Raw genomic sequence first — 13,672 nt, 5'->3', positions numbered from 1 at the left:
CTTAGTTTTAATAATTATTATGATGAGAGTCTGTAAAATCTTACATTATGACTATGACTACTAAATAACTTTCAAAATTCCCATATGTTGCCATTGTGGGTTATAGTTTGTCGAAGAAACAGCTGAGTGCGTATGATGTCAGATTTCTTAAATTATGTGTGCGTGTGAAAAATGTTGTCAAGATGAGTTAAAAGAAAAAACTGTTTTGTTTTGTTTTACTTTGGGTAGCATTAAAAACACTAACACTAACTGCCTTTAAAAGCCACCTTGTTTTGGTTAAACTCTCAGCTCAGCCCCCTTAAGCCAACAAAACATTTTAAAACAAAGTGAGGAACCCCGGTATCTTTTAAGCTAACCCCCCCTGTAGTGAGTATTTTGGATGCATTAGGGAACCTTTGTAATGCTCAGTGGTTGATTTAAAAGGTCAGTTATCTGCATATTCATTAGCAGGACAGCCAAACAAAAGAATGGGATAAGGGAATTTAAAGAATTAGGTACTTAATATACAGTGATGTAAATAAACTGGGAAATGAAAGGAGTAAGAGTGGCACAGAACTCAGTTGAACACACTAAAAAAAAGGAACAAAATTAAAGTCGCTTCCTAAATAACGTTCTCCTAACTTCCTGACTTTTTCCTTTCTTAAGCTTCTCACACACCGTCACTGTCATGCCTCCTCCCCTCCTCCCTTACCTCCCTCCCTCCTGTGTCCCTCCATCCCTTTTAAAGCGTTACCATATTTGACTGCAGCTCCTGCAGCAGCACACCTCCACAAACTCCACTCTCTCTCCTGTCAAAATGCCAGACTTTGCCGACGCTGTGCCAGCACCATGCCAGGTAATCAAAGAGGACTCTGACAAATGGTGAGTTCTGACAGGAATAAAAGTTCTTTTTGAATCCGTGCTTGCATTCAAAGTTGTAAAATGAATCAGTGATCTTGATTGCTGTTTCCAATCGGTGTGACAGTGCATGAATAAAATATCCTTGTATAATGTGCTCTCGAGTGAGATTTATGAACCGTGTTTGGATTTGGGTTAATAATCTGGCCACTTTCCTGTCTTTTTATGCACAATAGCCAACGCCCACATTAACATGTCAACCAGTTTAAGTGTCTGTGGGGAAATCTACAGACTGCACTTAGAGTTCATACTAGTTTTTAAACATAACAACATCCAAATGGGACCCATACTGTAATGTCTTGAGAAGCATAAATATATATGAGGTTTAAAATAGACTTCCACTTGTAAACCCTATTGAAGAGGACCAGTACATTCCAGCTGGCTGGTGTGGGGATGAACAAAAAGTATTTTACCAGCATAATATAATCTGCAGTATGATCATTGCTTTAACAATGTAATAGATAGCTTTAAGATGGCCTTAAGATGTTTATGAGGATGCTAACTTTGTATTTCAGGTGCAGTTATAACCATTTTATACATATTGCATATCTGTGCTTATTTGAGTTGATGTTCAGGTTCTTTAAAGGTCGTAAGCCTCACTGACGTGACTGTTCAGGTGATACATGCTGAGGGAAAACTAGAACATAGAAGGAATTGCAATACATGCTTACAAAACACTTATATCAGTTTATTTTATTATCTTTTATATGTTCATATTCTTGTATTAAGGTTTTAGTAGAGGTTCTTGGTTAAAACATTTATTTAGTAGAAGACATACACATAGTCTCAGTGAGCTTCTGGTCTGGTAAAAGGTCAGAAGTGCAACAGGTGAATTGAGAAAGAGCATTTGAGGACGAGACACAGACAGTAGGTGAAGAGGTGACACAAAGAGCATGTGAGGTCAACACACACACACTTACACACACTTTAAATTAGATTTATTTAGAGGAGAGGTTAGTTATGTTTGGCTGTAACTGCAAAATTGTCTTGGTAAAAGAGGAACCGTTTCTTGGTGTCTCGGCAAGAAAGAGGAACAAGACAAGAACTGAAAGGTAGACAGGAAGGGCTAGCCATGAAAATAGAAGATGATTTTCTAGGTGAAAAGTCATGATGATGTTGATCTGATCTATGTATAAAATGTATCTGTGACGCATGAAGGGGCGTCAGTAAACAAACCCTGATGTTATAAAATAATTGTTTGTGCTTTAGTAAGTTGAAGATCAATTGCTGTGTTCAGTGATCTTCCCACATGTGAATTAAAATCTTCGTTTGACTTCACCCGGCCGGACCAGTGTGGTTATTTTTCGATCACCTCTTGTACCCTTTCTCAATTCTTGAATCTTAACATTTGGGGGCTCGTCCGGGATTGAGTAAGGGAAAAAAGTGGAGGTGTGAGCGGTGGTCCGAGGTGGTCAGACGGGCAGACTTGGCCAGTGGTCAAAAGTGAGTGGACGCACGCCGGCGCATCATATTTAAAAAAGGTAAGACACTACCTGTTGAATTATTTCCAAAGTGTGTCAAATTGGGCTGTGAAAATTAAAAGTCTACTCACTGAAATTACTGGTGCATGTCTGTTTTGATTTTGATAAGAATCTGAGGATTTAAAGCAGTTGGACTGCTGGTAATGATTGAATACGGTTGGACCGTTTAGTAGGTTAGGGAATTTGGTTATTTTTTTGGTTATAAGGTTGGACCTGCTTCAGTCTTACACTTGGTTGGGTGTTTTACTGTTGTTCCAAAGTATTATAAATTACTCAAGAACGCCAGTTGGACTGGTAGGAAGCGCAGTGCTCAGAGGTAACGCTTGCCAATGCAAAGGACGCTTATGCATTGTCCTCGAAGAGGGATAGTCAGTTGGTCACTGTGGAGCTTGGGGCACTCCAGAATAACTAGGAGTTAGAATCTCCTTACCGTTTGGAACGGTATCTGCGCTTTTTTGGGCAGCAAAGGTTGGACCTTGGGTGTTGGACACTTTTAAATTGAGTTAGGGATTTTAGAAATGAGGCCAGAAACAGTTAAAGTCTTGATACTGGTTAATTGATCGTAAAAAACTCAGGGAGTTTATCGGTTAAACTGTTATGTTAAATTTGTCGAAATTCGATAGGTGTTAAAAGGTTTAAAATCTGTGCAGTTGTAAATATAAGACGTCTCTGTAATAAAAAAGATTTCTGTGGGTCGAGTCAGCAATGCACTGACTGCCTGCTGCTATTCTTAGATGAAGAGTGTGTGTGCATGCAAATGAGGCAGCTGATGCAGAGCGCATGAGAGGACTATGCTTTCGGTTTTGTGTGTCATTGAGCTCTATAACTATTGTTTGCAAATGTGGATAAATGTCTGCGATTAAAATGCTGGCTTAGTAAATAATAACATTGTAAATATATGAATGGTGACAGCGTTTCAAAATAGAATATAAGAATTGTTTGTGTTTAAAACCAACGTTTAGGTAAGAAGATTTAAGGTGGATTTGAAGGCATAAACAAAAAAATAAAAGGGTTACAGTCTGCAAGGGTTGTTAATGCATGAGCTGACTGGATGCAGAGTAAGTGGAGTGGTCATCCTGGGAGGATTGAATGATGCTCTAACTCTGTGGTCAAGTTAGACATAGGCTTTAAGCAACCATGAGCCACTAATAAGCGTGACAAATTAATGAGTATGTGTAAATTGAACTTGTTAAATAGTTTTGATAGAAGTAACTCAATGAGCACGCAATAAAGTGGACCTGTTAGAACCTGTTTGACATTTGTCGCTTTAACAATAAATGATTATATTGTGTCCCATGCACTAAACAGTCCCATTTAATACTGTAAAATCGTTGTTTAAATAGAATAAGCAAACATGCCTGTGATTTATTTTGCAACCTGTAACATACAAATTGCAGAGGAAGAGGGTCGACTAGAGGTGACCTGTAAATGTCACATAGTGACTGAGGAAGGTGTTTCACCTTATGAGATGACAGTGTGGTCCGAGATTGAGCTGCATGAGCTAAATGCCTATATACAACGTTGTCTATTTCTATTTCAAGGCTTAAAGGAGATGACTGAGCATGAAAATGATCCAAATTGGGAGCCCACAGAGGCCGCCCACTTTGCTCAGGTTATGGTAGAGTCGGTACTAGACGGTTTTGATTCTGATATGCTTGCTTGGGAAATAATGTAATTATCTGTGGAGATGTCTCCAAGCGATTAGTAGATTTAAAGGAGACAAATGTGCTTGAGAGTGCGTGGTTGAAATTGTATGTGTGCGTGTGCGTTTGATATGTGGGAGCCTTCTCGGGCAGCGATTTTTTTGTTAAACCTGTGGCAGGCTGTGCAACATGGAGAAAGCTTTGACATAATGTCATAAAGGTGATTTCTTGGTTTTAGACTTATTAGTACGGGACAAGTTGAGGGACCCTTGAGGGTGTGTTGCTGTAAAGTATATAAGGGACGCGCAGCGCCGTTAATGGGTTTAAAATAAATGAAAAAACACTAATCCGAGGAACTATTGGAGAGGTAAGTATACGGAGGTGAGCGCGTTGCGCATAAGGGTTGCTGGTGTCATATATTAACACTTTGAGGGCGAATAATTTTGATTGAGTGTCAACGCTTGAGAACGCGAGGATAGCGTCTAAAGTGCTGGGTTAAACTTTGTGTGTCACCGAGCAGGGGAAGAGGAGCCAGTGGTTGCGAGAACAGCGAGACGAAGACTGAAACCGAAAGTTAAGCGTGTCTGGGTGACCTAGACCTAGAAGGTGGAGTCGACCAACGCCATTGGAAGAGGTAAGTCTGTGTTTCAGAGAATGGCTGATAGCTCGGGTGCGACACCTAGTGGGAAAAGGGGATGCAAACCTCTGAAGGATCAGCTTGAACAGCTTAAGAAAGCTATTCGTTTGGCTTCACCTGGAGCATTAAAAGCAGCAGAGAAAGAGTGCCAAGCGATGGAGGTTGAGGTAAGTAAACTTATTACATCTCAACAGAAAGGACTGGGTGATAAAATAGCTCTGAGCCTGGTGTTAAAAACTGAGGGAGAGAGATGTGAACAGAAATTGAAACAATTTGAAGAGGAGTCCAAGGGACATTCAGTGAACAGGAAAGCCAGAGGAGAAATTAAGGATCTAAAAGAAACTCATGACAGGTGCTGTAAGTGGCTGTTCCTGTGGAGGGCAGCCTCTTCCTGGATGACAGAAGAGGATGACACAGGAAAATCAGGAGACATGGTGAGTATAATGGAGTCTTTGAAACATTTGAAGGAGGAAAATAAGAAGCTAAAGGACCAAGTGAAGGACTTGACTCCGAAGGTAGAAGAGGCTAACAGGTATTACACACCGAAATTATATCCTTGGGCTGAATTGGCACGTTGTGCACCACCACCACCATATGTCATGCCTGTAATGACCCTTGGAGGGGGACAAGTTCGTGGTCCTGATGGACAGACTGGAGTTGTCCTTGGCGGAATAGCAGATGTTGAATATACTACTACTCCCCTGAATATCCCCGAAGAAGGGATAAGGGCAGTGGAATGTCAGTCCCAAGATATGGGAGGGAGAATGATAGCCTCAGCTGCAGATGAAGGCTCGACCTCGCCTCCCAGTTCGGTGGATAGTGGAAACATCATACGGGCCGAAGTGTCTACAGTGGAACAGCCAAAGCAGGACGGGGAGGCCAAAAGGACCCCTAGAATGAAGGACAAAATACCACAAGGAGTGATAACCAAGGGAGAACATTGGGAAGGAGAAGTGTATGGACAAATGCATGAGCCCCCACGTGCGTTAATAGAGGCATTAACAGCATTGGAGGTTATAAAGCAGAGAGTAATGCAGGGAGGGCCAGAAGAGGAGAATGAAGACCGTGCGACGTCATCAGAAGAAGAGGACGATAAGGAGGACGAAGATGGAGGACCTGAGCCCCAACCAAGTACAAGCCTAATTTTGAGGAAAAGAAGTGTGAAGAGAGACCAAGCACAGAGACAGCCCATATTTAGGAGCTCAAAGGGAAAAGGAAAGTCGAGGAAGAGTAGAAAAGTGAGTTTTGAACAAGGAGCTCCTGACCCTGGTTTAAATCTGCCTCTAATAGCAGGTCCAAAGAACGAACCAGTTTATCGCGCCTATAAGGTGAGAGATTTGGAAGCATTGGTTAAACAACTTCCACCAATAACTGAGGGAGGAGCTAGCTGGTTGAGAAGGCTGGGCGCATTGACCGAAGGAGAAGAATTAGCGCTGGGCGATTTTCGCGCTTTGGCCGGACGTTGTATGCTGGGTGGTGGGTTAGCAGATGTAGAGCAGATAGCTCAAACAACCAGATATGCAAATGACCTACAATACCATGAGGTGCAGAATGACTTAGCAGATGCAGTCCGGGAGAAGTACCCAACTCCTAACTCTGGAGCCATTCCAAAAATTATTTGGGATCCCAAAAACACACCCAGAGAGTTTTTAGCTAAAGCAAAGGAACAATGGTTGTTAGAAACAGGAATACATCCGGGGAAGGAGGGTGAAAGTAGAGCGTGGTTTCGTTCGGCGGTGCTGGCAGGGCTGCCCAATCAGGTTGCAGTTGACTTGGAAAAGAACCCAGATTTTGCCGTTGCAGACTCGGTGCAGTGGGACAGACATGTGACCCACAGACTTCAGCAGGAACAGGATTTGGCAAACAAACAAAAGAAAGAGTTGGAGGAAGCCCAGGCGTGGCTGGTCAAGTTGCAGCTGGCAGAAGCAAAAAACAAAGCAGGAGACAGAAAGAAAGAGGATAAAGAGAGCGCAAGGAAAATAATGGTGGCAAGGCCTCAGCCCGATCCTGTGCCTGACTGGCCAGATCAGGATCCGGGTCTCTACCCTGATGACCGTTGGCCCGCCAATGCACCAAGGCAGCGTCAACCAGTAGGGAATTGGGGGACCGGTGGACCGCAGAGAGGGCGTGGTGGATCCGTGAGGGGAGGACAAAGGGCTCGGAATCCGGGGAATCCTGGCAGAGTGTCTTGGACTGCGTGTCTGAGATGTGGAGCAGAAGGACACTGGGCCCGAGATTGCCCTGAACCGCCGCAGAACTATCAGGGGCGAGGCTATCAATCCCAGGCACGAGGAGGCCCAAGACAAAGAGCTGCTTACAGGGGAGCACATCAAGCTCCAAACCCGAATGCAGCACCAGCCCCCCAGTACCCAGTAGCCGACTGGGGCTGGGAGGGGGAGCAATACTGACGGAGCCCGGAGAAACCGAACAGTGTGGGAACGGCAGAACCCATGCTGTCGATGACCGTGGAAGGCACTGAATTGCCCTTCCTGGTGGATACTGGAGCAACATACTCAACATTGAAAGACACACCAGACAGTGCAACACTCTCCTGTCACACAGTTAATGTGGTAGGCTTTTCCGGGATTCCAATGACACTGCCATTGACGGATCCAGCATTGACAAAGCTGGGAAAACAGACTTTGAAACACCAATATGTGGTGTCCTCACAGGTGCCTGCAAATCTCATGGGCAGGGACCTGCTTGTGAAACTGGGAGCCACAATCATGTGCTCACCAGATGGACTGATTGTTACTTTGCCTGGAGGAAAAGAATTCCCGTGTCTGGGATCACCTTCAAAGACTCAATATCTAGTCCAGAACTCTGAACAACCCACTGCCGAAATCTACTGGGGGAGGCTAGTGGAAGAAGGCATTCTGAGACATTATCAGCTGTGGAAACCCTGGATAATGAGCCTGGCCGTCTACTCCCCTCCGCGAGATCCTTTCCACGTTACACTCTTTTATGATAGGGAAGATAACGATATCTATCGGGAACAGTTCCAGTCTGATCTTGAGGGACAGACGTGGAATGTGCAAACACATAACATTTATGTTGGACCAGAAGGTGTGGCCGCGGCTGTGAAATTTACTGATGAACAACTGCCTTGGTACAATGTGGGAGAGGATTCAGCCCCTCACATTACATTGGCGGTCCACGAGGGTCATGGGCCAAGAGATCTGGGACCAATGGTCAAGCGGGCGCTGGACAACGCATGCTGGCAAAGCACCCAAATTCCAAATGTCTGGTATGCACCAACATGTAAAATATATCGCATAACTTGTTTGTCCAACGATGCAGTGATCTTAGAACATAAAGAAATCTCCAGAATACATGGCAGGGAAAGAATGGATCATCCTGATGCAGTAGCTGAGCTCTCAAAATTGCCTGGTACTTTGTGGTCCGCAGGGCCCACAGATGTAGGTCTAGCTAACTGTTCGCCTGTCCTGTTCCAGCTGAAGTCTGACATACCAATTAACAGACCACAATATAAGCACAAAACTGAAGCAGAAGAAGGTATAGCTGAAACCATTGAAGGACTGTGGAAGGCAGGAGTGCTTGAGCCCTCATGGTCATTTTGGAACACACCTATTTTGCCAGTGGAAAAACATGGGACAGGGAAGTACCGTATGGCACATGATTTGAGAGCAATAAATGCCATGCTGAGGACTGACACTGTGCCTGTACCAAATCCCTACACGGCTCTGACCGAAATTACTGGGGACCAAAAGTGGTTCACATGTATTGACCTAGCGAATGCATTCTTTTGTCTCCCACTGCACGAGTCACTCAGAGACATTTTCTCATTCACATACAGAGGCCGCAAATTTAGGTACACACGCCTACCACAAGGCTTTGCACTCTCACCAGGAATTTTTAATCAGGTGTTGAAAGAGGCATTGTCCCCATGTCAACTGCCAGGGGGCTGTACATTAATACAGTATGTTGATGATCTTCTTATTGCAGCCCCGTCAGCAGCGGCCTGTACGGCAGCATCGCTCGTGGTGTTGAACAGATTGGCGGAGTGTGGCTTCAAAGTGAGCAAAGAAAAACTGCAGTTGGTCCGGCCAGAGGTAACATTCCTGGGCCGGGTGATCGCACACAGATCAGTGGGGCTAATGAACACACACAGAGACCAAATTCTGACACATCCAAAACCAAGAACTGTGAAGGAGTTGCTTTCCTTTCTTGGCTTGACAGGTTACAGCAGACAGTTCATTCCGAACTATGCGGGTAAAACGGCCCCTTTAAGGGACATGATCAAGAAAGTTGGTGTTCGAAATCTGAAGGCTGAATTGCCTTGGACGCCGGACACAGAGACAGCGTTCATTTCACTAAAACAGGATTTGTCAAGAGCCACAGATCTGGCCACACCTAACTATGATGAGGCATTTTATCTTGATGTTTCAGAAACAAAGGGAGTTGTGAATGGTGTGTTGTTTCAGAAAAAAGGGGGAGGTAGGGATGTACTTATGTATGTCAGCATAAGATTAAATTCAACAGAAGCAAGGCATCCCACATGCACACAACACGCAGCAGGAGTAGCAAAGATAATTCAGAAAACAGCACATATAGTGAGGGAACACCCACTGAAAGTGCTTACTACACACAGTGTAGTGGCCTATGTGAACTCACAGGCATTCACAATGACTCCACTGACGCAACAAAGGTTGAGCAAAATTTTAGAGGCGCCAAATTTGATATTCACACATGAAGGAATAAATATGGCAGACCTAATGGGGTCAGGAGAACCACATGACTGTATTAAGAAAGCCCAGGTTGAAGGAAAAATCAGGGAAGACCTGAAGGCAGAGCCCATATACGGAGCTGAGGATTGGTTCACAGATGGATGCTGCCACAGAGATGAAGAAGGATTGAAAGCGGGCTATGCAGTAGTCTGTAGAGTAGGAACTGAGTTTCAGGTGAAAGAAGCAGGAAAAATTGAGGGACAACAGTCGGCCCAGAGAGCTGAAGTGATAGCCCTAACTCGAGCCCTGAGGTTGGCTAAAAACATGAGAGTGAACATCTACACTGACTCAACATATGCGTTTGGAGCAGCTCATGTGGAACTGGCTCAGTGGAAGAGAGCCGGGTTCAGGACGGCCACTAATGCACCCATCTGTCACAAAAAGGAAATGGAGGAACTGGAAAAGGCCCTGGAGGACCCAGACGAGGTAAGTATTATAAAATGCAAAGGCCACTCACAAGCAGACAGTATGGTGGCAAGAGGAAATCAGAAAGCTGATGAAGCCGCAAAGGAAGCAGCGGGCTACAAAGGACAGAGACAACTGGTGCAGGTAACCCCAGAAGAGGAGGTTAGCACTAACAGCATGGAAGAAGTTAGAAAGGCTCAGGAGGAGACATCCCCAGAGGAAAAGGGGGTGTGGGAAAACAAAGGAGCCTGGCAAGATGGCGGTTTGTGGAGGGGGCCAGATGGGCGTCCCGCTTTAACGGTCAAAATGGCGGAACAGAAGGTGAATGAGGCTCACGGGCTTGGTCACGTGGGAGTGAAACAGATGGAGAGAAATTTGTGCCGATGGTGGCATCCTGATTTGAGAAGGATGATACTGGAAAAGGCCAGAACGTGCCTAATTTGTGGGGCACACAACCCAAAGCCAGCAGTAAAACCTGAAGCTGGTAAGTTTCTCATGCCAGAAAGGCCAGGAGAAGAGGTCGTGATTGATTATACCGACATGATTGATACAGGCCCAGGTGGGGTGAGGTATTTGTTGGTGTGTGTGGATGTTCTGACTGGATGGCCCGAAGCATGGGCGACCAAATGTGAAGATGCGAAAAGTGTGATTAAGTGCTTAATCAATCATTACATTCCAAGGCATGGGTTTCCCAAGAGAATTAGATCAGACAATGGTACTCACTTCAAGAATAAAGATTTGCAAGAGGTAGAGAGGATGTTGGGAGTGCAACATAAGTTCGGGACGGTCTATCATCCTCAATCTCAAGGAAAGGTAGAGAGGATGAACCTAAATTTGAAAAACAAGTTGGCTAAAATTTGTGCGCAGACAGGGCTAAATTGGGTCGCAGCCCTGCCCATTGCTTTGATGACCATAAGATGTTCTGTTAACCAATCCACAGGTTTCACCCCTTATGAGCTGCTGACTGGGAGACAGTTTCCAGCACCCTGGACAGTGGTCCCGGTGGAGCAGCCCAGGACAAGCAACAGGTCTCATGCAGAATATTTTAATGAGTTGAAAGCTCTTGTGTCCAGCTTTACAAAACAGGTCACTTGTGAGAGACCCACGGGGAACGGAGAGGTCCCGGACGCAAAGGCAGTGTGGCTGAAGGTCATTAAGCGAAAGTGGAAGGAGCCCCGCTGGACTGGTCCGTATGAGGTGACCGCCCGGACGGCTACAGCAGTCCAGCTGAAAGGGAAAGGCGACACCTGGTACCATTGGTCGCAGTGTGCACCCGCACACGAAAGCTTGGTGGAGGAAAATTCGTCTTCAAGGAACGCAGGTGTCAAGGAACAGAGGCAGAATAAACCTCTTCACCTGTGTAACGGGCCGACCAGTAGTCTACCTGGAAGGCCGAAGAAAGAAGAGCAGCCTAGGAGGAGATCGCCGCGCCTACAGAAAGGAGTGGTAACAAATTGAGAGTTTGAAAAGGGGTGGTTTAAATAAAAAGAGTAAAAAAGGGAAAGTGGAAGGGGCTTGTTCTGTCAATTATGTTGTCTCTATCTGTATTGGTGGGTATTTTGGTGACTTGTGGTTGTTGTCTCATTCCTTGTGCCCGAAGGTTGGTAGAGAAAGTGATTGTAAAGGCAGTGGACCCTGGGGCGGTGGCCCCTATGTCCATGATGCCGATGATGGATCTGGAGGTAGCCGAGTGGACTGAGGAGTGAACAACAACCTGTGTATCGACCTCTGGTGTGCCAGAGGTCGTAAGGGGGAATTGTGGGGATGAACAAAAAGTATTTTACCAGCATAATATAATCTGCAGTATGATCATTGCTTTAACAATGTAATAGATAGCTTTAAGATGGCCTTAAGATGTTTATGAGGATGCTAACTTTGTATTTCAGGTGCAGTTATAACCATTTTATACATATTGCATATCTGTGCTTATTTGAGTTGATGTTCAGGTTCTTTAAAGGTCGTAAGCCTCACTGACGTGACTGTTCAGGTGATACATGCTGAGGGAAAACTAGAACATAGAAGGAATTGCAATACATGCTTACAAAACACTTATATCAGTTTATTTTATTATCTTTTATATGTTCATATTCTTGTATTAAGGTTTTAGTAGAGGTTCTTGGTTAAAACATTTATTTAGTAGAAGACATACACATAGTCTCAGTGAGCTTCTGGTCTGGTAAAAGGTCAGAAGTGCAACAGGTGAATTGAGAAAGAGCATTTGAGGACGAGACACAGACAGTAGGTGAAGAGGTGACACAAAGAGCATGTGAGGTCAACACACACACACTTACACACACTTTAAATTAGATTTATTTAGAGGAGAGGTTAGTTATGTTTGGCTGTAACTGCAAAATTGTCTTGGTAAAAGAGGAACCGTTTCTTGGTGTCTCGGCAAGAAAGAGGAACAAGACAAGAACTGAAAGGTAGACAGGAAGGGCTAGCCATGAAAATAGAAGATGATTTTCTAGGTGAAAAGTCATGATGATGTTGATCTGATCTATGTATAAAATGTATCTGTGACGCATGAAGGGGCGTCAGTAAACAAACCCTGATGTTATAAAATAATTGTTTGTGCTTTAGTAAGTTGAAGATCAATTGCTGTGTTCAGTGATCTTCCCACATGTGAATTAAAATCTTCGTTTGACTTCACCCGGCCGGACCAGTGTGGTTATTTTTCGATCACCTCTTGTACCCTTTCTCAATTCTTGAATCTTAACATTGGTTCATGTTACGTGCATGCAAGAAGATATTTAGTCCGTGTCCACGTGCAGCAGTGATTACTGTCAGTACAGCTGCTCTCCAGATTACTCACTCATCTTCTCGTACTCCACCAAAGGCCGATAAAAGCCACGGTGGAGGCTGAGTTGAAATATATTATTATCAGACCCAACTTGAATAATCCCTTTGATGTGGACTATATTTAGAAATATTCCTATTTAGCTTCAGATGGGTTCATTTGCTTTACATGTCTTCATATTAGCACAAGTTCAAATTAAGGTCCTAAAGAGAAGAGACTGATGAGTGTGTTTTTTTAAATCTCACACTGTGTTTCAGTGTCAGAGACAAGGGGATGGAGACCTGTAAAGATCTGATGGATGCCTTCCAGGCCTGTGTAAAAACCCTGTCTGAGGGGTCATGATGCACAGTGAGATCCATTTAAATTTAAAAAAAGTAAGTTCACAGAAATTGCTACAAACTCTTTTACACAGATTTTTCTTTTTCTTCTTCTAAGTCGGCAAAAGCTGAAGATTGTGACATAATCACAAAAGTCGGGAAAAGTCGGGAATAATCAGGCCAAAATAAAACTGTGTTCAAAAACGAATGCAGAAAAGAAAATGAAACAAAATAATACAATTTAAATAATTCAGTAGAAACTGTAGCATGTGTACTGTTGTGTGAATATACCTTTGATGGAAAACTGTTTATCTGAATATTTTGAATGACATATGTGTGTACTTGTGTATATTTTTCAATCACAGCTTTACCTCAGGTTCTTCACTTTCCCATCTTCTTAATACGCTGGAAGAAACCATCTGAAAACTGAAGAGGGGGGTGTTGCTTATGAATTTACCTCCATACTTCTACTTATTCTGTTATAATTGTTGTAATTGTTATACTCTAAGACTAATTAGCTTACTGTCGATAACAAGTTTGTATGATACCTTACAATAAACCTTTTTCAACATACATTATATTGTCTTTCTTTATGGCAGCACACTTTCTGTGTTCTTACATTATTATATGTTGGAGGCTCTCCACTGGTGGACCTGTATGTTCGACTTAATAGAATTAAGAAGAGCTTGTTAATCTCTGCTTAATCCCACTTTAGTACCTACATAGAGCAGTGTAATGTTACATCTG

At 43.8% G+C, this 13,672-nt stretch overlaps 1 protein-coding gene and 1 long non-coding RNA gene across 2 annotated transcripts; both read left to right on the top strand.

The window, feature by feature from the left end:
* Positions 1-670: 670 nt before the first annotated feature.
* Positions 671-13,490, top strand: LOC146663466 (uncharacterized). The gene is made up of 3 exons (XR_014913042.1): positions 671-861; positions 12,866-12,982; positions 13,291-13,490. It is a non-coding gene; the product is annotated as an uncharacterized LOC146663466 (long non-coding RNA).
* On the top strand, positions 6,881-7,909 carry LOC146663467 (uncharacterized; the record flags this gene model as incomplete). Its single annotated transcript, XM_085417323.1, has 1 exon — positions 6,881-7,909. A coding segment is annotated over exon 1 (801 nt), but the record flags the coding sequence as incomplete, so codon positions are not given.
* Positions 13,491-13,672: the final 182 nt, after the last annotated feature.

The sequence above is a fragment of the Rhamphochromis longiceps genome, linkage group LG8 (assembly GCF_057381845.1).
Source record: "Rhamphochromis longiceps isolate RC_006_pf linkage group LG8, R_longiceps_female_GT1.1, whole genome shotgun sequence".
Lineage (NCBI taxonomy): Eukaryota > Metazoa > Chordata > Actinopteri > Cichliformes > Cichlidae > Rhamphochromis > Rhamphochromis longiceps.
This window is presented reverse-complemented; position numbering and strand designations above follow the sequence as displayed.